Source organism: Petaurus breviceps, unplaced genomic scaffold, assembly GCF_028583685.1.
Source record: "Petaurus breviceps papuanus isolate PSGF00001 unplaced genomic scaffold, PetGlider_PUasm1.0 227, whole genome shotgun sequence".
Lineage (NCBI taxonomy): Eukaryota > Metazoa > Chordata > Mammalia > Diprotodontia > Petauridae > Petaurus > Petaurus breviceps.
The window spans coordinates 16,278,389-16,306,344 of record NW_027185896.1 but is presented as its reverse complement, the minus strand read 5'-3'; the positions used below and the strand labels follow the sequence as shown (position 1 = coordinate 16,306,344).

Genomic DNA, 27,956 nt, shown 5'->3' with positions numbered 1-27,956 from the left:
TATGTATGTATGGATGGATGGATAGATGTATATATATATGCTTTTATATTTCAATACTGACTTTATTATACTTCCAAACTACTAAAAAACCACAATCTTTTTTCATACATGCTGTTGTCTAGGCATGTCTTCCACATCCTATACTTGTAAAATTGATTTTTTTTAAACCAAGTGTAGGAATTTACACTCACTCCTATTGAATTTCAGCTCGTTAGCTCCAACCTGTCACTTCAACACGTGGAGATCTTCTTGGATCCCAGTTTTGTCAGCCAGAGCATCAAACTCTCCCTCTCGTCTTTATGTCTTCTCCAGATTCACCTCATCTGTGCCTTCATCCAAGTCATTAACAAAATGTGCAACAGAACGGGGCTTACATTGAGCACAGTGTAGTGCACTAAACTCACCAATGATTGTTTTGACATGAAAGTCTCACCTCCCCTTATCTGCACACGTACAGTTGATTTTTTTTTAAACGAAATGCTTTTTTAAACTAAGTATTTTGCATTTATCTTCTTAGTTTCGGCCCATTGTTCTAGCCTGTGCATTCCTTGGACTTAGCAACTTCTTGTTCTGTATACAGTTATGCTATACAGAGAAGTACCCAGGAAGTATACTTATAGAGAGAGCAAGGAAAGGAAAAATTAGGGGTTCCTAACATTGAGGGGGGCTACTGATAAAAGATAATAAAGGTAGGGAGGGATGACTCAGAGAATGCTCAAGTTAGAAGAGACCTTAGAAGTTATCTAGTCTGATTTCATTCTATAGGTGAGATAACTGAGGGCACAGACTAATGTGGTTTGACAAAGTTCACACATCTGTCTGTGTCTTAGCCAAGGACCTTAAACCCAAGCTTTCTGAAAATGCTAGACATTGACTCAACAGTAGATTCTACACACCTAGTGTTCTTTCCAGACTTTGCTATGTGCATGAAAGACTGAAAGAAAAAGCTTATTGAAACAAGAGGAGGTTTTCTCCACTTGGAGTTTTGGGTGTCTTCATAAAAGTCTCTGGAAAGAGAAATGTTCAAGGGTTCAACAGGTAGAATGGTCTAAGTGGAGAGAGTGAACCCGTGCATGTGAAGAAAGTGAAGAGGAGAACACATCTCTACATGAGAAATAACACTCTCTTAGTAAAATAAGAAGATGGAAGTGAATATGGAGACTCAGCTACTCTCCGACATCTAACTATGGTCATCACTGCCAGCAAGCATTTTTTGAACACCTACTGTATGCTAAGCATATTACTAGACGTTGTGGGGAGGGATTCATAAGAAATAAAAGACACAGCCCCTGCCTTCAAGGAGCTTAATATCTGATTGGGGAGACCGAACATTCCAATGAAGCCACGTAAGGACAAGCGACGCATCAGTAAGTGCCAAACAACTCGGCATCAGCTCAATAATGAGGGGATGCCTTGGGTAGAGGAGTTGTCCTAGGTGGGGTTAGTCTCAAAGGCTGTGCATGTTGTATGGAGGACTCGATATGGGTTAGTGGCAAGGAAGGACATTTTGTTTGGGGAATTTGTTGACCGTATATATGAGTGAGGTTGGCACTACCACGTTGTACAGGGGGAACATAGCAAGTAGGACTGAAGGACAGAGAAGGAAATGGGAATTGTGGAAGATGATTGATTTGTTCTTTCTTGTGCTGGCAGTCACCATAGGCTTCTGGGCACTTGGAGATCTTGGGGCCCTTCAAAAGAACTACATTATCACCCAGGCTCCGAGAGAAGGGTACAATCTAGGTTTTTCTCCCCTTTGAAATGATGCCACGAGACCCTTTATATACTTGGAAAGTATAAATGTCAACTTGTGATAATATGATGATTACCTCCAAAGGGTTAGATGACAAAAATGCTCATACTTTAACCAAAAACAGCCTCTTTCCTTCACCATACCAACCACACAGATCAAAGCAAATCAGACATGTGATATCTTCTTTTAAATTTCCCTTAATTTGGAAAAACAAATATTTGGGACTTCTTCTATTTAAAAAATAATTATAAAGGTTAAACTTGGAATGCTTCAATGAGTCTGTGATTAACACTGATGTAGGCACTCTCCTCTCCTTATACAGATAGCAACCCCTCCATACACTCTTACTCTGTATGATTCTTGTTCCTGATTTTCTTATAAATCCTCCTAGAGACCTAGTCCAACATTCCAGAGGCGTTCCTTTAGTTCTTTGAATATATTGGGATGTAGGTGCCAATCAACCACTCCAGCTGTCATCTCTTGCCTTTGCTCTATGGTCGGTCCTGCTTCCTTTTTGAGATGCAATAGCCTACGTGATGAGTTCTATGCCTGTTGTACTCAGGTTGTTGATAATGTATTGTAACACATTTGTCTCCACTATTATTCTTTGGGTCATAAGTTTATTTTTTTCTGAGATCAAGGTTTTCCATAATTCATAGCCAAAAAACATCACCAGGAAATTACTGGTGTGAAAGAGTTGAATGTTTGAAGCAAAATGTGATTTTTTTTTAAAGACCCAGGGGAGCTGAAAATAGAATTTAATTAACCTTAATTTTTATCTACCCCAATATTAGATCATTTTCACATATTAAAAAGACTTAGTGGACCTATTAAAAAAACCCAAAAATTTTTTTGTTTTGTTTTTTGGAAGGGGGAAGGCAGGGCAATTGGGATTGTGACTTGCCCAAGGTCACATGGCTAGTTTTTTGTGTTAAGTGTCTGAGGTCAGATTTGAACTCAGGTCCTCCTGACTCCAGGGATGGTGCTCTATTGACTGTGCCACCTAGCCACCCCAAAAATCTTTTAATATACTAGTGAAAATTCCTTTCTTTTCTCCTTAGTAAAAATGGGAACTCGAAAAAAAGTGCATGCATATGTACGGGTCAAACCCACAGATGAATTTGCTTATGAAATGATCACCTTTGGAGAAGACAACAAGGTAACTATAATCTATAATGGCTACAATTGCACCGGCCTCTCTTAGCTGAGCACAGTTTCCATTCGGGGGCTCATGTTATCCAAGTTGCATACTATTTCAGAACAGCCCTTTGAAGTCCAGGTGGGAGTTTTACCATAGAATTTTAAAGTCAAGAAGGGCTTTAGAGAATAGCTAGCTAATCTAACTTCACTTTATAGATGAAAAAAACTCAAAGGCCTTTCCTTTGATCTATCTTTATAGATTAAAAAAAATGCATCCATAAATTACAGAATCACAGAATTTCAGAGTTAGAAGGGACTTTAATGGACATCTATTTCAACCATACCTGGAAAAAATCCCCTCTACAACATATCTAAGAAGTAGTCACCCAACCTTTACTTAAAGACCTCAAATGAAAGGGGGATCCACTGTCTCCCAAGGCAGCCAATTGCACTTTTGTATAGATCTGATTGTGAGGGAGTATTTCCTTAGACCAAACCTAAATTTCCCTCTTTGCATCTTTTAGCCATTTCTCTAAATTCTGTCCTCTAAGGCCCAAATGGAACAAATTTAATACCTCTAGGTAAGTGATAATTCTTCAGATACTCTAAGACAGCTGTTTTGTCCCCTTCTCCAGATTAAATATCCCTATTTCCTTCAACTAACCCAAACATGGACTGAAACTTGAGGCTCTTCACCATCCTGGTTGCCCTACTCTGTACACTCTCTAGATCATCAGCATTCTTCCTAAAATGTAGTACCCAGAACTGAACACAATACTCTGGTTATGGTCTGCCCAGTAGAATAGAGTAAGATTTAGACTTTCTTATGTTCCTTTAATGCCAACTAAGATCATATTAGCTTTTTCAGCTTCCATATTAAATGTTTAACTCATATTTTAGCTTGCATTACACCAAAACCTGCAAACATTTTTCATATAGCCATCTAGTCATGTCTTTCTCATCTTGAACTTGGAAAACTGACTTTTTTTTAAACACGTATAAGATTTTATATTTATCTCTATCAAATTCCATCAAATATTTGACTCAATGGTCCAGCCAGCCTAGATATTTTGAATCCTGTTATTCAGTGTGTTAGCTGTTCTTTTCTGGCACTTAGTAGGCATTAAATACTTTTTTTATTACTTGGATGATTGATTTAATAAGCATACCCTTCATTATCTTAATCCAATCAGTGATAAAGAAAAATGGTAAATAATACACAAATTCCTAGGGTACTCCACTGGACACTTCTTTCCAAGTAAACATTGAACCATTAGTGACTACTGGTTGAATCTGGCCATTTATCCAGTTCTGAATCCAATTAGTTATATCATATCCCCCAAATGTCTCTGTCTTTTTCATAAGAATAGTATGAGAAACTTTATCAAATATTTTGCCAAAATTCAATAAATAATATCACTAGATTCCCTCAACTTACCCTTTTAATAACCCTGTCAAAAAAGAAAATAAAGTTAATTTGACATGACCTGTTTGTGGTGAAGCCATGTTGGTGCTTTATGCTTGTTTTTTCTTTAGATCTTCACTGGCCATCTCCATAAGACAGTCTAGAATTTTGCCAGGAATCCACGTTAAGCTAACCGGTCTGTTGTTTGCAGACTACTTTTTCTTCCCATTTTTGAAAATCAAGACATTTCCCTTTCCTCAGACCTGTGGTAGCCCTTCTATTGTTTCTGATCTTTTAAAGACCACTGAGAGTGGGTCAGAATTCACATCTGCTCGTTATTTAAAAAAAAAAATTCAAGCTTTGATACCTACATAATTTTATCACATAAAGCATCCTTTTGGTCAGATCTATCTTCACTCTTTTCAGATCTCTTTTGCTCCTAAGGGAGTGAAAACATGAAAAACAGTAAATTATCTAAAATTGTTCTCAGGGGTGGCCAGGTAGCACAGAGAGTAAGAGCACCGGCTCCAGTGTTGAGAAGACCTGGAGATCGAATCCCGGGCTCAGACACTTAGCACCCACCCAGAAACACCTGGCCATGTAACCTTGAGCAAGTTACTTAACCCCGATTGCTTTAAAAAAAAAATTGTTCTCTAAGTGTTCATGCTAGTAAGAAATTCCTATAGTGACTTTCCAAGGGATGAATGTACTTAATTAACTGAGGAAACTTTTTCTTTCCCTAACTCCTCCTCTGTGGTTTGTGAACAAATTATTAATTAAGGCTATGATAACCTAGGAGATGGGGAGGAAAAGTAACAATATACCTCTCTAGGATCATAGTTTTAGAGCTGACAGAGATCTCAGGGGCCATTACAGACCAACCCCCTCATTTTTCAGATGAAGGAACTGAGGCCTAGGAAAGTGAGGTGATTTGCCCATGGTCACACAAAGTAGTAAGCATCAGAGGTGGCATTTGAACCCAGTGCCTCTGACTCCAGAGTGGGTATCCTTTCCACAGTACCACACTCCCTACTTTTGAGTAAAATCCATATCATATATTTTAGTTCTTTTCATGAAACCACTTGATATTTTTAGAGTATTGATATTCACATCAAGAAAGATGGCCGAAAAGGAATCGTCAATAACCAACAGACAGACTGGTCATTCAAATTGGATGGAGTTCTTCACGATGCCTCACAGGATTCTGTTTACGATACAGTAGCTAAGGAAGTGGTTGCTCAAGCCCTGGATGGCTATAATGGTAAATTAGTTTTGGTTAATTAGCATTTTTCTTATTTTAAGAACTTGTATAACACCCCACACATAGAAACTGTTGAAAGTAAGTTAAATTGGGGTGGCTAGGTGGCGCAGTGAGTAAAGTGCCAACCTCAGAGTCAGGAGGAGTTTGGTTCCAGCCTCAGACACTTAACACCTACACAAAAAAAAACTAGCCGTGTAACCTTGGGCAAGTTACTTAACCCCAATTGCCCTCCAAAAGGCAAAAAATAAAAATGAAAATAAAAGAAAGTAAGTTAAATTATAGAAGCTAATGATTTCTTCCAACAACATCCTTATGGTAATTAAGGTTCCTAATTTGATGCCTAGAAGAATCAAAAGTGACCCTAGTTCCTCAAAGGTGAAATCAGCAGAATATAAGCTCTGGCAAGTCCTATTCCTCGTGAAGAGTTCCAGTACAAGCCAGGTAACAGACCAGTTTTCTACTATCCAAGGACCAAATGAGCTATGTTCAGAGAGATTTGTCACTTGTATTGTACAAAGGATAATGAACTTTTGACAAGAGCTACTCTCAAATAATTTATACTACAAAAGAGTTGCAATCTACCCTGATGAAGAAAATACCCACACTAATGAAATTGCAGGTTAGTTAAGCATCAAAATAGATAAAACAATAGCATTTCTACTCAAATTTATATGGTCATTTGTTACATATATTCACTCTGGAGGAGTCAATATCTGCTTTTTAATATTCATGACAGAGCTCAAACCACATACTCTAGGACAAATTTCAAGACTGGCTTTTTAATGAAGTATTCTTTGTAAAGCAAAGAGGGTTTTTGTGCTCAACAATCTGTATGAAAAATATTCTTTATGACACTTTTTTATTAAGTCCGATCATTTTGTCATATCTTCTTGATGTGTGAACTATTGCCAGGAATTTCATTAGCATGGTTAAATATAAATACTCAAATATATTTGTGTTTTTTGTACTACACACAAAAGCAGAGCCTTTATAACAAAATGAGGGGGGAAAACCCTTCTTGGGAAAATAAGAGTTTTCTTTCTCCAGTTTACTATCTAGTATTTACTATTTAGAGAACCATAATGGTACGCAGTTTATAGCCTAGGCCCCATCAACTAAATTTCCTCACTTTTTAGTGGGCTCAGTCTCATCTCTCCCATTTCAGAACAGTTGTACATAATAATAAACAATACTTAGATTATGATGATTATCATCTCGAGAATAATAGGACTATACCATTATTGTAATCATTAATCTTTGTTATTCCCTTGAGGTAATATAGCCCTCAGCTCTTATAGCTAGAGGAATAGCAGCATAGGGAAATTAAAGGACATTAGAGAAGTCAAAAATATACAAGGAAGGAATCTTGCCCACTAGCCATATACTCCATTCTTAAGTGGCCTTATTTTTCAGCCAAGGTAAAACATGTCATGCTCTTCTGTTCTGGATAAACACTAGTGTTCCTGCCAACAAAAAGTGCCAAAATCATGGTCTGGTATATATTGAGTTTTATATAAACTCTGTTTTAGAGCATAGGAAATTGGGTCAAGAATGTTGAAGTATTAAATCTCTGCTGTAAAGTTATACTTGAACAATAATAATAAATCCATCCAGATTGCTTTAGAGCATTAGCCTGGAAATCTGGATGATGATTGATGGATAAAAAACTGATGAAGAAAGAAGACAAGGTTCAGGCTGATGAAGTCCTGTTGTGGTCATAGAATCTGAGGCTACCCAAAGGGTAGGGAGAAGAAATATAATTGAAGGGGGGATTCTTTGTATAGTTTGCTCAAGAAAAATTATGTTAACACGAATATGAAAGTTTCTCACCTGCTCCAGGTAACACACACCAGGGATGCAGATCAAAGTTTGCCAGACTAAGAAATAGTGAGAGCTGGAAGGAAATGTTGGCATGATTAGTGACTTACTGGTAGGATACTTGACATAATCTCCAGAGTACAGAATATAATTATAATGACCAAGCTTATCCCTGGAGAAGAGTTGAGGAAATGCTCTTCCTTCATCTTTGCAGAGGTAGGGACTATGGCTGTGGAACACTGCATGAATTATGAGACTCTTATTATGTAATCCCACTTCAGATGCTTGCTCTGTAACTTTGGATAAGTCACTTAACTTTCTTAGGACTCAGTTTCCTTAATGGAAGAGTTAGACTAGATGTTCTTTGAGGTCCCTCTCAGCTCTAGAGTTATGATCCTATGATATATATGTTAGTTAGTTTTGCTAAACTGCTTTTTTTTCATTCTTTTTCTTTTCTTTTTACAAGAGATGCCTCACTGGATTTGGGGAAGGGAAAGGATATAATTAGAAATTAAGGTAATATGAAAATAGAAGATAACAAATTTAAATAATTTTAAATGGGTACGGAAAAAAAATCAATAATCCTCCTTTACCTTCCATCTTGGGCCATAGAGAGGATCCCAGTGAAACCTCCTCCCTTTAAACTTTGCTCACTATACAAGGAAAATGACCTTCCAAGATAGATCCTTCCATCCTTTGTGAATCTGATAAGCTTCAGAGGGCCACTTCCATTTCCTCTAAAAGAGCCCTGGAATTTCTGTTGTCTCCTCAGGGGAATACATTCCTGCCTGCTTAGCCTTCCAAAGAGGATGACCCCAATACTGGGAGCCTGGGGAATCAGTTCCCTTTCTGAATAATGATGACAAATAAGCTGGTTGGACATTTTAAGTATTGTAGGGAGAAGTATTTCATATTTTACACTCATGATCTCACTAGCCTTTCCCAACAAATTAGTGGTTCACACTTTGTTGAGTATAAGAACCTCTTTTTAATAATATTGGTAGCTTGAGAAAATATATAACAACAAAATCACCATAAAGTCAGTAATGCTCTTTCATGATTTGTAATTTATTAATCATAATACTATCTACACATATTTGAAGAATATTTATAAATGTGACACATCATTTCTTCAGTCTTACCACAGTGCCAGGAACATAGTAAGTGCTTAATTAATGCTTTTTTATATCTAGTCTATAGAAGCTATGTTCATCATATTTATTAAATCACATATGGATTCATAGACCCCTTATAATAACTCTGCAACCCCTAAGAGGTTCATGACTCATAGACTGGGAAATACTACCTCAAGTCATAGCTAGAGTCAGTGCTACACACAAGGTCTTAGGATCATCATCTAGAATGGGAAGAGATCTTAAAGATCATAGGATCATAGACTGATCAATCATTCTAGTAAACAAGAATTTATTAAGCACTTACCAATAATAGCAGTAATAACAGCTGGCATTTATATAGTGGTTACTACATGCCAGGCACTGTGCTAAGCACTTTACAAATATTATTTCATTCGATCCTCAACAACATCCCTGGGAGGGAGTAGCTATTATTATCCCCATTTTACAGTTAAGGAAACTGAGGCTGACAGAGGTTAAGTTAGTTGTCTAAGGGCACTCAGCTAGTAAGTGTCCGAGGCTAGATTTGAACTCAGGTCTTTCTGACTCCAGGCCTAGCATTGTATCCACTATGCTGACTCAGCTACCTATGTGACAGGAACTGTGCTAAATGTTGCAGATACAAAGAAAGGCAAAAAATCCCCAGAAAAACAGTGCCTGCCCTCAAGGAGCTTGCATACTAATGGAGGAGATAACTATAAATAAATAGTTATATACAAGGTACAAACCAAGTAAAAAGAAGATGGTCCTAGAGGGGAAGGCTTTAGTGGATAGGGGAATTGCGAAGGCCTCCTGCAGAAGGTAGAGAATGAGCAGAGTCTGGAAGAGTCCAGGAATGGGGTGAATGTTCCTCTAGCCCAACCTCTCCAATACCCCTCCTTTAATAGACAAGAAAACGTCCTTAGAAGTCCTAGAAGAACTAGATTGCCCACAGTCATATAGATAATGGGCAGAACTGGGATCTGAACTCAGGTCCTTTGACTCCAAATCCAGCCATCTTTCCACTGAAAAATGCCATTTTTCCAAACCCAACTTAAGGATTCTCTCATTGTGCAGGCAGGCTAACTGGCACTGGAAGGCAATTGAATTCTTCGTTTGTCTAATTCCCTATTCATCAACTCATATAACCTCCTTTCTTATGCTCCATAGGACAGATTGTTTTCCTTTTCTTTGGAATTTCTATTAAGTAGTTTTTTTTGGTTGTTTGTTTTTTTTTTTAGTTTCTGATCATATGCCTTTAATGGATGATATTAGATTTATTTGCCTTGTTAAAACATTTCAGAAATTCCTGTATCTAGAGGTCTGCATTCTATGGGAAGTTATTTTTAATAGTATTTTTTTCCCAATTACACATAAAGAAAATTTTTACCATTCACTTTTATAAGATTTTGAGTTCCTTGGGGTGGCTAGGTGGCGAAGTGAGTAAAGCGCCGGCCCCAGAGTCAGTCGAGAGGACCTGAGTTCGGTTCCAGCCTTAGACACTTACCCACACAAAAAAAACTAGCCGTGTAACCTTGGGCAAATTACTTAACCCCAATTGCCTTCCAAAAAAAAAGCAAAATAAACTAGCAAGCACTCCGATATAGGTTGTACATGTACAATCAAATTAAACATACTTCTACATTACCCATGTTGTGAAAGAAGAGTCAGAACAAAAGAGAAAAACCAAGAGGAAAAAAATAAACAAAAAAAGGTGAAAATAGCTATGCTTCAGTCTGCATTCAGATTCCATAGTTCTTTTGTTGCTGTTACTGTGTATAATGTTCTTCTGGTTTTGCTCACGCCACTCCATATCAGTTCATGTAAGTCTTTATGGGAAGATATTTTACTTGATCTTTACACAAATGTTTTTTAAATGTTTCCAGGCACAATCATGTGTTATGGGCAGACAGGAGCAGGAAAGACATATACCATGACTGGAACAACTGAAAACTACAAGCATCGAGGTATCCTTCCTCGAGCTTTGCAGCAGGTATGGCCAATTTCTGTTTGGAAAGAGAAATGGCAAGATTGCCTTTTCTCCAGGTTCTGCACACTCAAGTGTTTGCCAAGCCCTACTGTGAGCTTGTCATTGCCCAGTGGAGGACACAGAAGACTAAAATGTGGTCCCTGCTCTCATGGAAGAGCTTGTGGTCTAGTTGGAGAGACAAGATGACCACACATCCCATTGCTGGGCAAAGACCACAAAGAGGTCAAAGACAGAAAGAGCTGTATATGTATCAGATTCATAGCAGGACTTTTTGTAGAGACAGAGAACTACAAACAAGGTGGGAGCCTCTCAATTGAGAGCCATCTAAACCAATTGTGGTACATAAATGTCATGGAACACCAGAGTCCTATAAGAAGTGACAAATATTAAGAATTCTTAAAGGTAGAGGAGGGCTTGGAGGGACTGCTCAAGTGAAGTAACCAGGCTCAGGAGAACAACAGTGACTTCAACAGTGCAAATAGTAAAACAAAAACTGAAGTAAATGCCATGTAATTGTAGTGACCACATTTGGCCCAGGAGGAGAGCTGGAAAAACATAGACCTCCTTCCTTTCTTTGCAAAGATGAGGACAAATACATGTAATACGGTACATGCTGTCAGAAGTGGTTGATGTGTTGGTTGGTTTTGCTTGAATGCTTTTTCCTCTTTATTTCTTAGTTTTTGTTACAAGGGATGGCTCACTGGCTGAGTAGGAGGCATGTAGTCAGATATGAATACTATAAAGAAACAAAAGGTATCAAAAACAAACAACAAAGCCCACAATCCTAGCTTCTCAATTATGTCCCAGCCTCCATCCTTTCCTCTATCTGATGCATTGCCCACCCAGCTGCCAGAATAATCTTCCTGTAGCACAGATCTGACAGTGTTACTCCTGCTCTTCTAGCTTCCCTGTTTCCTCTAGGATCACATACAGTTCCTCAGGCTGTCACTTAAAGCACTGGCTCCAGTCTTGTTTCCCATTCCTTCCTCTCCTACACTCTCCATTCTGGCCAAACTGGTCTCCTAGCTGTTCCCTGCTGGCACATTCCAGCTCACACTGGGCTTTTGTCAGCTCTCCCCTGTGCCTAGGATGTGTGCCATTTTTACCCCCGGCTCTTCAAATCCTTCGCTTCCTTCAGGGCTTCCCATGGCTTTTTCAAGACTTATCTTAGACCACCCATGTAGACAGCCTTTCCTACTCCCCGTAGGCCCATTCCTTCAAATTAGGTTTTATTATGTTTGTATTTTTATGTTAAAGTATAAAATTATATCAACTATTTAAAAACTATAAAATTATATTCCCATATTAAAGTTTACGTTTTGTTATATTAGGTTTATATATTTTATGTTAGGGCAGCTAGGTGGAATGATAGAGCACTGGGTTTGGAACCAGGAAGACTCAGCTTCCCGAATTCAAATCCAGCCTCAGACACTCATTAGTTATGTGACCCTAGGTAAGCCATTTAACCCTGTTTGCCTCAGTTCCTCATCTGTAAAAATGAGCTGGAGAAGGAAATGGCAAACTACTCCAGTATCTTTGCCAAGAAAACCCCAAAATGGGGTTATGAAGAGTCAGACGCTACTGAAAAATGACTGAACAACAAATTTTATATTATGTTAGATATTGTGTTAAATATTAAAATATTTGTATTTTAAACATTAAACCTATTTTATATGTTTAAATTTCATATCCTTCCTCATAATGTAAATTCCTGGAGGGTAGGGACTATATGTCATCTTATCTTTGTATCTCCAAAGACTAATAATAATTGACATTTATATTAGCACTTGAAAGCCTGGTTCAATGACTTTCTCAGGGTCGTATAGCTAATGAATGTCAGAAGGCAAATTTGAACAAAGGCCTTCCTGATTGCAAGTCAGTCCTCTAAGCTGCTTCACCATATTGCTTCACACAGAATGCCAGGCCTGTAGTCAGGAAGACCCATCTTCCTGAATTGAAATTCAGCCTCAAACACTTACTAGTTGTGTGACTCTGGGCAAGTCACTTAACCCTGTTTGCCTTAGTTTCCTCATCTGTCAAATGAGCTGGAGAAGGAAATGTCAAACCACTCCACTATCTCTGCCAAGAAAATCCCAAATGAAGGGCGGCCAGGTAGCACAGCAAGTAAGAGCACTGGCTCCAGTGTCGGGATGACCTGGAGATCGAATCCTGGGCTCAGACACTTAGCACCCACCCAGAAACACCTGGCCATGTAACCTTGAGTAAGTTACTTAACCCCAATTGCTTAGGGGCGGCCAGGTGGCTCAGCAAGTAAGAGCACCGGCTCCAGTGTCAGGATGACCTGGGGATCAAATCTGGATTCAGATACTTAGCACCACACCCAGAAATAACTGGCCATGTAACCTTGAGCAAGTTACTTAACCCCAATTGCTTTAAAAAAAAAATAAGAAAATCCCAAATGAGGTCATGAAGAGTTGGACACAACTGAACACCACCACCACCCTGCACATAGCAGAATATAGAATATAGAATAAGTAACAATCAAATGACATTACAAATTACTTTACAAACATATACAAAATTACAAAGCTTTATACAAATGTCAACGATTCTTAACTCATCCTCATGATAAATGCTTATTGAATTGAATTCTTCACATTTCTATAGCTCTTTGAGGTTAAAAGGGTTCTCTCCTCACAGTCCCATACTCCCTTGAGGGCGTTTCTCAAAAACAAGAGGATCCTCAAAATAACTTTTGTTCTCACAGAATGTAAGAATGTTACATTTCAAAGATCACTATCAATCAGTCAATAAAAACTCATTTATTAAGCACCCACTATGTGCTAGAGAGAGAAACGCAAAGAATAAAACAACCCCTGGTACAGTGGAAGGATTACTCATTGATTTTGGAGACAGAAGTTCAAACCCCATCTCATTCTTGCCACCTGTGTGATCTTGGGCTGATCATTCATCTTCCTTGGCCTCATTTTTCTCCTCTGCAAAATGAAGTGATTAGAGGTCCTTTCCACCTCCAAATTCATCCTATGATCCTATTCTAAAGGAGCTTACATTCTAGGAGAGGGAGACAATAAGTAGACAAGTGTTTACCTATATGACCCTACATGTGTGTGTGTATACACACATGTACTTACATATACACACAAATATACATATAGAGGGGATAGGCTCAAGGACACACATAGAAGGAGTTTGTCTTGGCAAGATGAAGAGTCGCCTCATTTTCAGAGACTAGGGAAAAGGAAAGGAGGGAAATGGATAATGTTGAAGTGTTTTGAGAAGAAGGGGAGAGAAAAAGGAGAGGTCATGTCAAATAGCTTCCATTTTATTAGCAAAAAGTTCTGCAACTGGAGATGTGTAGAAGGCTCAAGGAAAGGAGAAAAAGTTTGAAATAGCTTCTGTAGGGAGTTGGATTAAAACTCAGTGTGGGAAGAATAAAAGTTCTGCCTTACTACAGCAAGGGCCCAGTTGAAGATGAACTAGATTGTCCCAACATCTTCTTAGATTGGATCGATTACTCCAGAGACCTACTGTGTCACAAGTGACCCTGTATTATGTTTTTTTTTTTTTAGTTTTTGTTTTGCATCGGCCCTTTTGTTCATTGCTGTAGGGAACTCCTGGTAAGAAAATCCTTCTACCAATGTAGATCAGCAACTGTTCTGCAACTTGTAGCCCCAAAGCGCTTCTTGGGACACCAAGGAATTAAGTGACTTGCCCAGGGTCACACAGCCATTATGTGTTAGAGAAAAGACTTAGCCTTTCATTGCTCTAAGGGCAAAACTAAGCATAATGCCTAGTACATGGTAGGCACTTGATAAATGTTTGTTGACTTGACTCTATATCGTGATGTCATATCCTTATTAAAATACTCTGTCGACTTATAGCGGTATGGCTACCCAAAAGAATCACAGTGTCATATAATGTAGAGCTAGAAAGAAGTAACTAAATGTGTGAGACTGGGTTGCTAATTGTATGCTCTGGAAAAGCTACCTGGGGGAAGTTGTATAATTTCCTTCCCTGGTGATATTTAGAATAAGCTAGCCATTTATCTGGGATGTTTAGGGAGTTCTTTTGCCTAGAGACAGATGGTAGAGAGCATATTCTACTCTAATTATGATTCTCCACAATGTAAAGAGAATGCCTGGAAGGTCCCCAGCATGTTAGGGCATCCTCCACTGTGGTGAATTTATGAGAGGATATGGATGAGAATTATACCAAATGGGCAGGCATAGATAGGTTTCGATCTTTGGAGGAAATGCCCTCAGTGGTGGGTTCTCCAATGTACTGGTGTATTGGAGCACATGCAAAGCTCTAACATAACATCAGAAACCTTTTAGCTGAGGGGGCAGGGGGGGGGTGGTGCTAGGTGGCGCAGTCAGGAGGACCTGAGTTCAAATCTGGCCTCAGACACTTAACACACACACAAAAACTAGGTGTGTGACCTTGGGCAAGTCACTTAACCCCAATTGCCCTACCTTCCCCCTCAAAAAAAAACAAACAAAACCTTTCAGCCTTGGCATTAATCTCCTTAGGAGTCCATTTTAATAGTGGTACTTTAAAAAATATCTCATCATAACAAGTTTCAGTTACTTAGAATTTTGTGGAATCTTTAAAGGGAAAAACATTCTAGAAGTCACCAAGTCCCACCCCCTCATTTTACATATGAGAAAATTGAATTCCAAAGAGGGACAGGGACTTAGCCAAGGCTACCCGTAGTTAGTGAAAGAGATGTGTCTGGGCAGCTAGGTGGCGCAGTGAGTAAAGTGCCGGCCCCAGAGTCAAGAGGACCCGAGTTCGGTTCCAACCTCAGACACTTAACACCCACACACAAAAAAAACCTAGCCATGTAACCTTGGGCAAGTTACTTAACCCCAATTGCCCTCCAAAGGCAAAAAAAAAATAGTTTTAAAGGGGCGGCCAGGTGGCTCAGCGAGTAAGAGCACCGGCTCCAGTGTCGGGAGTTACTTAACCCTGATTGCTTTAAAAAAAGAAAAAAAAAGAGATATTTCTAAGGCTGAGGCTGGGGCCTGACCTTGGCATCACTTTCCTCATTCAGTCATTTTCAGTCCTGTCAAACTTTTCATGACATTTGACATTTTCTTGGCAAGGATACTGGACTGGTTTTCCTTCTCCAGCTCATTTTACAGATGAGGAAACTGAGGCAAACAGGATTAAGTGACTTGTCCAGGGTCATACAGCTAGTGAGTGTATGAGGCCACATTTGAACTCAGGAGAAGGGTTTTCTGGACTCCAGGCCCAGCACTCTATCCGCTGTGACATCTAGCTGCCCAAGCATCACTTCCCAGACCTTTCCAAATTCAGTCTTCCTCATGCTTCTCTCACTGGGACCCAGACTCTGCCCCCTAGAGCCCTCATCTCTGATAGGAGAGTTTTTGCCTCTGTGTCACTTTCCAGCCATTTTCAAACTTGCCATGAGTTTTCTACCACCTCTACTCCACCTACCCTTTTTAGCTCTCCTTTATATGTTGCCTTCCCACATTCAAATGTAAGCTTTTTGAAGGTATTTTGTTTGCTATCATATGTATCCCCAATGCTTATCACAGTACCTTTTATATAGTATGCATTTAATAAGTGCTCTTTTCATTTACTTAGGAGATCTGCACTTTCATTCACCTAAATCACATTACCTGCTTTACTTGTGAATTTACTAATGCTGGTCAATCTAATTAATTATCCATGATCTTAAAAGCAACAGAATAATGTTTTTGTTGTTCATTGGTTTCAGTTCTTTCTGAATCTTTGTGGCCTCATATGGGATTTTCTTATCAAAAATATTGGAGTGGTTTGCCATTTCCTTCTCCAGCTCATTTTACAGATGAGGAAACTGAGTTTCCTCAGCAAACGGGGTTAAGTGACTTACACAGGATCCCACAGTCAGTAAGTGACTGAGACCACATTTGAACTCAGGTCTTCCTGACTCCAGGCCTGGTGCTCTGTCTGCTGTGCCACCTAGCTGCCCTTGACAGAATAATAAAGCACTTTATTGATGAAAAGCCTAACTAAATGGACTATAAGCCATTTGAGAGCAGGGGCTATCATATATCTTTGTGTCTACCACATAGTACTTGGCTCAGTAAAAACTCATCAGTTAATTGAAAACACATTTATTGATTTCTGTCTAATATCCTTTCTAGGTTTTTAGGATGATAGAGGAACGCCCCACACATTCCATCACTGTTCGGGTCTCATATCTGGAAATCTATAACGAGACCCTGTTCGATCTCTTGTCCACCCTCCCCTATGTTGGCAACTCAGACACTCCAATGTCTATAGTAGAAAGCCCACAAGGAATCTTTGTCAAGGGCCTGTCTGTGCATATGACAGGAAGGGAGGAGGATGCTTTCAGTCTCCTTTTTGAGGTAAGATCGAAGTCTCTCCCAGTTACTTCCTCATTCTAACTTTTATGCAAAGGACCATTGTGAAAATCATAGAATCATCAAATCTCAAAACTAGAAAGGAACCCTGAGGTCATCTAATACATACTTAGCTAGTACATAAGCTAGCATAAAAGCAGAGCCCCAGTTTGATCAACATAGAGGAATTTCAATTTTTAGCACTGTTAGCTTCAGCTTTGCCAGTTGCTATACAGAGATTTCCTGGAGCTACCTTACCTTATGCTTCCTCGAGGTTTTAAAAAAAAAGGCTGGGATAGTAATCATGATCTCAGACAAAGCAAAAGCAAAAATAGACGTAATTAAAAAAGATAATCAGATAAACTACATTTTGCTGAAAGGTAACATAGACAATGAAGTAATATCAAAAATCTTAACAGCAAGTTTTTCTGATAAAGGCCTCATTTCTCAAGTATATAGGGAACTTAGTCAAATTTATAAAAACAGGAACTGTGATGATTAAAACAGTTGAAGAGACATAGTTTCTAGGTAATTTAATCATTTTGTTAATTAGACCATCACGTTATTAATAAAAGTATGGTTATTTGATCACCTCTTTTAGACCAAAGACAATCATGCTGGTGGGCTCATAGTTTGTATACTCTTTGAAGAGTAGTCAGTCCCCAGAGTAAGAACAACTCTGATTGGTTAACAATTAGACAAAGAATATTACAATGAGTGGCTGAGAATGACATCATGCCCCCCTTGGACAGACTTAGACTACCCCCAGCCTTGGGCAATACGTTCAAAGAATTTATGCCCCATCCAAGCCTGATCAGAACACTATAGCTGTATGGGTAGGATCTTAGTCCAAGCTCATCATCAGCAAAGTGTCCTTCAAGAAACTGAGTTTTTTAAAATCAGGACTTTAGAAAAAGAAAACTCTGGATCTCCCCAAATCATTGGTTATTAATAACCATTTCTCTCAGAATCATTCCCCAATTGATAAATGGTCAAAGAATATGAACAGGCAGTTTTCAGAATAAATCAAAGCTATCTATAGTCATATAAAAAAAGCTCTAAATCACTATTGATTAGAGAAATGCAAGTTAAAACAACTCAGATATCACCTCACACCTATCAGGCTGACTAATATGACAGAAAAGGAACATGAAGGGATTTGGAAAAATAGGGACACTTAATGCATTGTTGATGGAGTTATGAACTGGTTCGGCCATTCTGGAGAACAATTCAGAAGTATGCCCAAAGGGCTATAAAGCTGTGTGTATCCTTTGACCCAGGATTACCACTACTAGGTCTATATTCCAAAGAGATCAAAGGAAAAGGAAAAGGACCTATATGTACACAAATATTTATAGCAGTTATTTTTGTGGTGGCAAATAATTGGAAATTGAGTAGATGTCCTTCAATTGGGGAATGACTGGACAAGTTGTAGTATGATTATGATGGAATACTATTGTACTATAAGAATTGACAAGGGGGTGGTTTTAGAAAAACTTTGGAAGATCCATATGAACTGATGCAGAGTGAAGTGGGCAGAACCAAATCATTGTACATAGTAATAGCAATATTATAATGATGATAAAAGACTTGACTACCCTGACCAAGGTAATTCCAAAGGACTCATGATGAAAAATGCTATCTACCTCCAGAGAGAGAACTAATGAGCACTAAGTTCAAATTGAAGTGTATTTTTTTCTTTTTCTTTTTTCCTTTTGCAACATGGCTAATATGGAAATATATTTTGCCCGATTTCACATCTATAATTGATATCATATTGCTTGCCTTCTCAATAAGTGGGGGAGAGCCTGGGAAGAGAAAAGTTAGAACTCAATTTCTTTTTAAAGATTAAAAACAAGTAGATATTTAAAAAAGAAAAGGCAATTGAACTATAAGGGAAAATAGCAAATAAAAATGTTGGGTCCTTCAATGTGCTTTATTAAAACCTATATAAATCTAACCAAAAGATCAACAAGAAAGAAGTTAAGAACCTGAATAGAATTTAAGGGAAATTAGATATGACAAAGCCTTGGTATGAGGCTTCTATGGTTTGTGTATATATGTTTCTCAGCTTTGCAGCTCACCTTCACAAAAACTAAGTGCTAGTACATAAAAATTCATAAATAAATGCAGAAAAGTAGAAATGTTCAGCACATTTTACTGACCATGATTGAAAAAAATTACAATCAACAAGAGAAATTTGAAAAAACAATTCAAATTTAAATGGGCACTAAATGATATCCTAAAAATGCTTGAATCAGAGAACCAATAATAGAAAAATAATTACATAAAAGAAAATTACAATATTGAGACAAAAGCCAAAAGTTTTGGAACATAGACAATTTAATCCTTTTAGGAAAATGTGTATTGCTAGACATTTTCATTAACAAAATAAGAGAAAGGAAAGATCAGTGTATTGGACGTGCAGTTGACTAGAATTTATTAAACACCTACAATAATCCAGGTCCTGTGCTAAGGGCATGCAATTAAAAAAAAATTTAAAGCAACATATAAAAACCCAATAAAACCAAAGAAGAAATCAACAAATTGAAAAAAATTACCTACTGAATTGATGAATAAAAGGAACTTTTTTAAAGACTAGTAAAAATTTTTAAATTAGCTATTGTTTTGTTTAAAAGGATAGAAGTGAATGAAGAAGATAAAAAATGAAGAGAATGAATTCACAACAGATGAAGGGAAATAAAAGAGGTTATTAAAAAAATACTTCTACCCAGTTATCTACCAATAAAATAAAACAAGTTAAATGGATTAATATTTTTAAAACATGAAATACTCAGATTAACAGAATAAGAAATAAAGACAAACAACTTAATCTTGAAATCAGAAGTTGAATAAGTTACAGATGAAATTCCAAAGAGGCTGGTAGAGGCAGATAACATGTTTAGGTAGACTTGGAAGTGAATTCCATGAAACCTTTAAACAATGATTTACTGCATCTTAACATAAATGTTTTGCAAATAAGGAGGAAAAAGGGCATTTTACTAAATTCCTTCTATGACACAAATACAATCCTAGTACTCAAACGCAGGAGAGGTCAAGAAGAGAAGGAAAAACTGACACTCTAATAAAAATATTAGAAAAAATATCTAATAAAATACTAGCAAAAGTCTATGGCAACACGTTCAAAAGATCATTCACTAAGAACAAGACACTCCATTTCTCAATTCTGGGTATTCTCTTTGGCTGCCCTCCATGCCTGGAATGCTCTCCCTCCTCTGCTCTATTAACCACCATGGCTTCCCAACTAAAACCGCACCTCTACAGGAAGTCTTCCTCAACCTTTCTTAATTCCATTGTCCTCCCTCCGTTAATTAGTTCTTGTTTGTCCCTGTATAGCTTTAGTTGTATATATTTGTTTCCCTGTGGTCTCCTCAGTGTAAGCTGCTTGAGGGCAGGGACTGCCTAGTTTCTTTTTGCATTCTCAGCACTTAGCGCAGTGCCTATCACTTAGTAGGTGTTTATTTGATTGATAAATATAATAGACCGTTACAAAACAGCAAAAATCATATGACTATATCAACAGAGGCAGAAAAACTTGAGAATATCTTAAAACAGGGGACTTGGTGACTGAGCTCGGGCTTAGGTGGCCTGGGATCGCAGCGCAGCAGCGGCAGTAGCAGCAGCACCCCCCAACCTTCTCGCCTTCCGCGACCCTCGGAGCACCCTCGCCACAACATGCTGAGGTCCCGCTTCCCCGAAGAAGAGGAATATCCCGACCTCTCCTCGCACAACAACCACGTGGCGAAGGTGCTCCTGAGCTCTATGAAAAACTCCGCGATAAGGCTACAGCAAGCGGCTTCACCCTGGATGGTGTCATCCAGACCGGTGTAGACAATCCAGGACACCCATTCATCGTGACTGTAGGCTGTGTGGCTGGAGATGAAGGGAGCAACGACGTGTTCAAGAAACTGTTTGATTCTATCATTGAGGACGGACATGGAGGCTACAAGCCTTCAGATGAGCATAAGACTGATCTTAACCCTGACAGTCTGCAGGGTGGTGATGACCTGGATTCTAACTACGTGCTGAGTTCTCGTGTTCCAACTGGCCGGAGCATTCGAGGATTCTGCCTGCCGCCACATTGTAGCCGAGGCGAGCGCAGGGCCATGGAGAAGCTGTCTGTGGAAGCTCCGGCCAGCCTGGAAGGTGACCTGAATGGCAAGTGCCATGCTTTGAAGAACATGACTGAGCAGGAACAACAGCAGCTGATCGATGACCACTTCCTCTTCAACAAGCCTGTCTCCCCGCTCTTCTTGGCATCTGGCATGGCCCGAGACTGGCCCGATGGCAGGGGCATTTGGCACAATGACAACAAGACCTTTCTGGTGTGGATCAATGAGGAAGATCACCTGAGGGTCATCTCCACGCAGAAGGGAGGTAACATGAAGGAGGTGTTCACACGTTTCTGCACCGGACTCACCCAGATTGAAACCCTTTTAAGATCAAGAACTACCAGTTCATGTGGAATCCTCACCTGGGCTACATCCTGACATGCCTCTCCAACCTGGGCACGGGCCTCCAGGCAGGTGTCCACATCAAGCTCCCCGATGTGGGCAAGCACGAGAAGTTTGGTGAGGTGCTTAAGAAACTGAGGCTGCAGAAGAGGGGGACGGGTGTGGACACAGCAGCTGTGGGTGGTGTCTTTGATATCTCCAATGCTGACCGACTGGGCTTCTCGGAGGTTGAACTGGTGCAGGTGGTGGTGGATGGTGTGAAGTTGCTCATTGAGATGGAGAAGCATTTGGAGCAGGGCCAGTCCATCGATGATCTTATGCCAGCCCAGAAATGAGCAGTGGGCTCCCGAATTCTATGCTTCCTAATTTATTGAATGAATGAATAACCACCATCCTTCCCACCTGTGGCACCCTGGGGGGCTCCTGATGCAGCCTACCTAATCATGCTGTAGAGAAGTCTTCCTTCCATCCTTGGTGTTAGAGTTTTATTTTTGATGGCTGAGATGTTGTTGAATAATAAACTATTGTTTTGGCCTGACCCAAGTCTCAGGGCAATTAGAAAAAAAATAATATATTAAAACATTAACATGACTATGTTAAGACATTAAAAATCATAGGACTAAATACATCTTCTCTTAAAAGGGTAAAATAGTATTTATCTAATTCCAAGCTCTAGCATTGTCAATAATGGAGTAATGCGAGAAGCATTTCCACTAAGATTGGGGGAAAGCAGGGATGCCCATTGTCATTACTCTTATTTGGTATAATTCTAGAAATACTAGCTATAGTATTAAAAAGAAAGAAAAAATAGGTAATAAGCATAAGTAAAGAAGAAAAATTATCTCTATTTGTAATTTAAATGTTTATTTATTTGAAGAACCCCAGAAATTCAACTAAAATTATTTTAAATAATACCTTCAGTAAAGTAGCATGATAGAAAATTAACTCACAAAATAATCACCTTTTCTATATATTGCTATTAAAAACCCAACAGGAAAAGATAGGGGGGAAATCCATTCAAAATAACTATAAAATAGTAGTATTCAAACTACCAAGATATATTTCAAACTCATAACCCACAAACACAACTACAGAATTTTTCAAGAATAATAATGGAAAGGGGTGGCCAGGTAGCACAGTGAGTAAGAGCACTGGCTCTAGTGTTGGAATGACCTGGAGATCGAATCCTGGGCTCAGACACTTAGCACCCACCCAGAAACACCTGGCCGTGTAACATTGAGCAAGTTACTTGACCCCGATTGCTTAAAAAAAAAAAAAGAATAATAATGGAAGACTTTAGAAAATTGGAGAGATGCTAATTGTTCTTGGTTGGTTTTTGACAGTATTGTAAAAATGCTATTATCTAAATTAATCTGCAGATTCAGTGCCATACCAGTCAAACTTACCAAGGGGTTTCATTATAGACCTAGATAAAATAAGAACAAAATTCATTTGAAGGAATAAACGGTCAAAAACCTCAAAGGAAATAATAAAGAAGAAAGATGGAGGAAGGATGACCATTACTACATCTCAAACTGTCTCATAAAGGAGTATTCACAAAAATTATTTGGTTCTGGTTTAAAAGGAGAAAAGCTGACCAATGGGAACAGATTAAGTAAATATGACCTAGAAGCAATTGAACATAGTAGGTATAAAACCCAGGATATCTGATGTTGGGATAAGGTCTCCCCATTTGACAAAACCTTCTGGGGAGACAGGAAATTAATCTGGCAGAAATTAGGTTTAGGCCAGCACAGTAATCTCCAAATGGAGATTTACTTTCCCCTTCATTTTAAGTGACCTTTGGAGAGAGAGAATTGGTCTCAGCTGGATACCTTTCCTTCCAGTCCCCTTTCCTTCTGGCTTGGTGGAGATCCACACACTGGTACCTGCCCCCATTTACTCTGTTTTTCAGTTCTCTGTATCCAAATGGATATATTTTTTAAAAAATTAAAATAGAGGAAAATGGAGAGAGATAGCCTTTCACTATGCCTAGAGGAAGAATTCTTAATTAAACATAAGAGAGAATGGACTCTAACATTTTATCCAATCATTGCAACCTTTCAAACTTCTCAAAATAAAAATTATATGCAAGAGGTAAGGCAATTTTATATGTTTCTTCAGTCTATAACACCAACAATCCAATTAACTAACAACAGAGAAGGCTAATCTCTAATGTACTTACTCAGCTCCACCCCACAAAGGCTACCACACACTAGCAGGTTTGCACAAGGTGACCCATGGACTTGAAACAGACCTCAATGATGCCTGACCTTCCCAGCACCATGGAAAACCGGATTGCAACTCAGCGATGTACTGTACATAGGGGTAGGGTACCAACCTATGTACGTACCTCCACCAACCCTGAAGGAAAGGTGTCCAGCTGAGACTCATTTTCTCTCTCCAGTAGTCACTTGGAATAGAGAAAGTGAGCTCCCCAAAATGGGAAGAAGCTAAACAGCACTGAGGTCTAGCCCGTAGGAAAAAAGGCATAAAAAGAGGAGTAAGAAAATGAACATAATGAGAATATAAAGAAACAAAAAGGACTGAAATAGCCAGAGATCTTGGGAAGAAGACAGTAAAAGACCTTGAACACAAATAAACCAGAAGTGAAAATATTAATAATAATATGGAATATGGCCTCTAGATCAACCAAATAAGTTCATATATCTATGAACAAATGTAAGACAAGGGGAAATGAATCAACACCTGAGGACACAGGACCTTGAGTATTTCCAAGAGAGCATTAAACCACAGCAGGATACTCTTGAGTGGTTCAAGAAAGCGAAAAGAATCATGAAAGCAGAATTTATGGCCTTAACAACAGAAATCATTAGATGAATGGCAAATATACAGAAGTAAAGGATAATCCAGAAGAAGAGAAACAAACATAATAATGTTAAAAGAAAATATCTCTATACAAGCAAAACTATGTTGATGTTGAAAAAAAGGATGCATTGAAACAACATAGTAAGAATTATAGGTCTTAGGGGCGGCTAGGTGGCGCAGTGAGTAAAGCACCAGTCCCAGAGTCAGGAGGACCTGAGTTCAGTTCTGGCCTCAGACACTTAACACCCATACACACCCATACACCCACCCACCCCCCTCCCCCACACACAAAACTAGCCATGTAACCTTGGGCGAGTTACTTAACCCCAATTGCCCTCCAAAAAAAAAAAAAATGCAAAAAAAAAAAAAAGAATTATAGGTCTTGACCTGCTAGGTGGTACAATAAATAGAGCACTGGCCCTGGAGTCAGGAGGACCTGAGTTCAAGTCCAGCCTCAGACACTTGACACACTTACTAGCTGTGTGACCTTAAGCAAGTCACTTAGCTCCAATCACCTTGTCTTCACCCCTTCCCACCCCAAAAAAGAATTATAGGTCTTCCAAAAGACCATGAGTCAAAAAACCTGAACATCATAATGCAATAAATGATACCAAAAAAATCTGTCCAATACTTCTGAATACAGTTTTTTTAAGTGCCAATCAAAAGAAATCCATAAATTGTCTCTAGAGGAAATAAAATCCTTGTTACAAGCACCAAAACATATAGTTGTTAAATTTAATAATTACAATGACAAACAACTTCTGCAAGTAACCAGGAGAAAGACCTTTAAATATAAAGAAAAGGATAGTCAAATAACACAAGACTATTTTACACCAACCAGAAACTGAAGGAAGGAACGGAATAATGTGCCCTAAAGAGCAAAGGAGTTCAAGATTCAAGCTGAGATAGCTTATCCTGCAAACCTCAGTTTAATCATCAATGGAAAAATGTGGACACTCAATTAAAAAGAGACCTTTGAAGCAGTCCTGTAAAGAAAACCAGACCTGAGTAAACTATTTGCTTTGCAGATATCTCAGACAACAGAAATACAAGAAAGATAAATAAGTATAAGAACCAAGGAAGGTACATGCAATAAATTACTGCAGGGAAAAAAAAAAGAAAAATTAGAAAAAGGAATATTTCTATCAACAGTAAAAACAGTAACAACAAAACAACAATATAGATACCATTAAGAGATTCTTTGTAGGGGCGGCCAGGTAGCACAGCAAGTAAGAGCACTGGCTCCAGTGTCGGGATGACCTGGAGATCGAATCCCGGGCTCAGACACTTAGCACCCACCCAGAAACACCTGGCCATGTAACCTTGAGCAAGTTACTTAACCCCAATTGCTTAGGGGCGGCCAGGTGGCTCAGTGAGTAAGAGCACTGGCTCCAGTGTCAGGATGACCTGGATCAAATCCGGGCTCAGACACTCAGCACCACACCCAGAAATAACTGGCTGTGTAACCTTGAGCAAGTTACTTAACACCAATTGCTTTAAAAAAAAAAAAAGAAAAGAAAAAAAAGAGATTCTTTGTAAAAGTATACAAAGAGACAAGAATAAAAGAGAAATCCAAAAAAAGTGGCAGCTGGAGAAACAGGCATGAAATATTATGAAATAAGTCTCACAATATCCTGCTTAGAGATGAATCAAATTTTTTTTATGGGACTAAACTGCAGAATGGGAGGGCGCATAAAAGTAGAGAAGATGGAAGAAAATAGAGGGAAATATATAATGTACCTTTATCAAGTCAATGGTTAACTGTGAATGGAAAATAACTCGTAGAGTCTACAAGAAAAATGGGTAACGTGGCAAAGGAAGGGATTGAAATGGAAAGAGAAAGGGAAGTCTCAGTTCATTTGTGGGAAGATGTCTTACTGAAGAACACTTCCATGGAGAAGAGGGAGAGATCCTATAATGGGATATGGGGACCTTATAATGGATATAATCTGCAAGAATTTGGTGCTTAGAGAGAAGAGTGTTGTGTCTCCAACATCCTGTCTCAGGATAAGGGGAATCAGAACTTCTAGGGGCACTTGACATCCAGAAGAATGGGAGGGCATGGGCTTATAGAAGAGATTTCATGTCAAATGGGGAACAATGAGCATGGGAGGGAAAGGGATAGTAATAAACTGCACAATTGTGGATGTGGGAAAATTCCTACCATGGGCTAATACTTCTGTCCTTTCTATCTCCTGCAGGATTGATATTTGAATATATATTTAAATATACATGACTGAGGCACAACAGAAAAAGGGGGTCAGGGGAAAATATATACCAGGCAATAACAGAAATTCTTTAGAAGAAGGAACTCAAAATATATAACTTAAAAGCTTTAATTTCATAAGGAATACTAATGAAGGAATAAATCAGTATAAGGGCAATGAATCAGTGAATAAAAGTACAATGTATAGAAAAGGAAGAGAAATAAGGAAGAGCACAAGGAAAAGAAAGTCTTTTTAGAAAAGGCAAAGAAAATTAAATAAAAATAAAGCAAAAATTGGAAGGGAAGAGATATTTCTCTCATTTTTAAATGAGAGAAAAAAGAGGGGACAAATTAGATAACCAGGTGAAAGGAAGAAAAAGAAGGAATTAATAAATTAATCAAAACACCAGAATTAGGGAAAGTGGAGAGATCTAGTATTGCAACCAAGAATAACCTACCAAGCAAAATTGAACATAATCCTCCAGAAGGAAAAAAAAAGATTTTTAATGAAATAGAGTACTTTAAAGCATTCCTGATGAAAAGGCCAGAGCTGAGTAGGAAATTTGACATCCAAACAAAGGTCTCAAGAGAAACAAAAAGGTAAATATGAAAGCAATATCATAAGGGTTTTAATAAAGTTAAACTGTTTACATTCCTATTTGGGGAGATGATAAATGTAACCCCTTAGAACTTTAGCATCTTAGAAGGAGTCTAGGTATGATTCTGTCAGGTTTGGATGATCTTAAAGAGAAGCATAGAAGAGGGTTACACTGGGAGAGGGAGGAAGGGAGAAGAAGAATGGGGGGAAATATCACATTGATGGGGTACATAAGGAAGGGTTTATACAATTGTGGGTGTAGTGTGGGGTGGTGGGCAACACTCAAACTTTACTTTTATCTAAATTGGTTCAAGGAGGAAAGAATAAACATACACACAATTGAAAGTAGAAACCCATCCTACCAACAGGGAAATGGGAAGGAAAAAAGGGGATAAGAGAAAGGTGGTAAGATAAGAGAGAGGATAGATTAAAGGAGGCAGTAGTCAGTAGCAAAACAAAGAGATGGTAGGGTAAAAAGGAGAAGGATAAGAATAGAATGGAGGGAAAGATACAGTTAGCATTCATAACTGTGAATATGAATGGGATAAACTAAACCATAAAGTAGAAAAAGACAGCAGACTAGGTGAGAAACCAGAATCCCACAATACATTGTTTACAAATAACAGACTTTAAACAGAAAAAAAAATACACATATAGTTAAAATAAGGGGTTGGAGCAGAATCTATCATACTTTAGCTGATGTAAAGGCAGGGGTAGCCGTCATAATCTCAGACAAAGCAAAAGCAAAAATATGCCTAAGAGATAAACAAGAAAACTATGTTTTGCTGAAAAGTAACAGACAATATTAATACTAAACATATAGGTACCAAACAGCATAGCATCTAAATTCTTAAAGGAAAAGTTAAATGAGTCACAGGGGGAAATAGTCAAAATATAATAACTAAGGAACATCATTGCTCCTCTCAGACCTAGATAAATCTAGCCACAAAGTAAGAAATGAGCTGAATAGAATTTTAGAAAAGTTAGCTCTAATAGAACTCTGGAGATTATTGATT

At 38.5% G+C, this 27,956-nt stretch overlaps 1 protein-coding gene and 1 pseudogene across 1 annotated transcript in view; both read left to right on the top strand.

Moving 5' to 3' along the window:
* KIF9 (kinesin family member 9) overlaps positions 1 to 27,956 on the top strand; it is an 83,863-nt gene that overhangs the window by 1,698 nt on the left and 54,209 nt on the right. The window contains exons 2-6 of the mRNA XM_069095913.1: positions 208 to 1,367; positions 2,815 to 2,912; positions 5,394 to 5,559; positions 10,376 to 10,482; positions 16,614 to 16,838. Of these exons, the coding sequence (XP_068952014.1) occupies positions 1,337 to 1,367; positions 2,815 to 2,912; positions 5,394 to 5,559; positions 10,376 to 10,482; positions 16,614 to 16,838 (627 nt within the window). The 5' untranslated portion in view covers positions 208 to 1,336. The remainder of the gene's footprint in view (positions 1 to 207; positions 1,368 to 2,814; positions 2,913 to 5,393; positions 5,560 to 10,375; positions 10,483 to 16,613; positions 16,839 to 27,956) is intronic.
* LOC138167168 (creatine kinase B-type pseudogene) lies at positions 20,390 to 24,392 on the top strand (annotated as a pseudogene).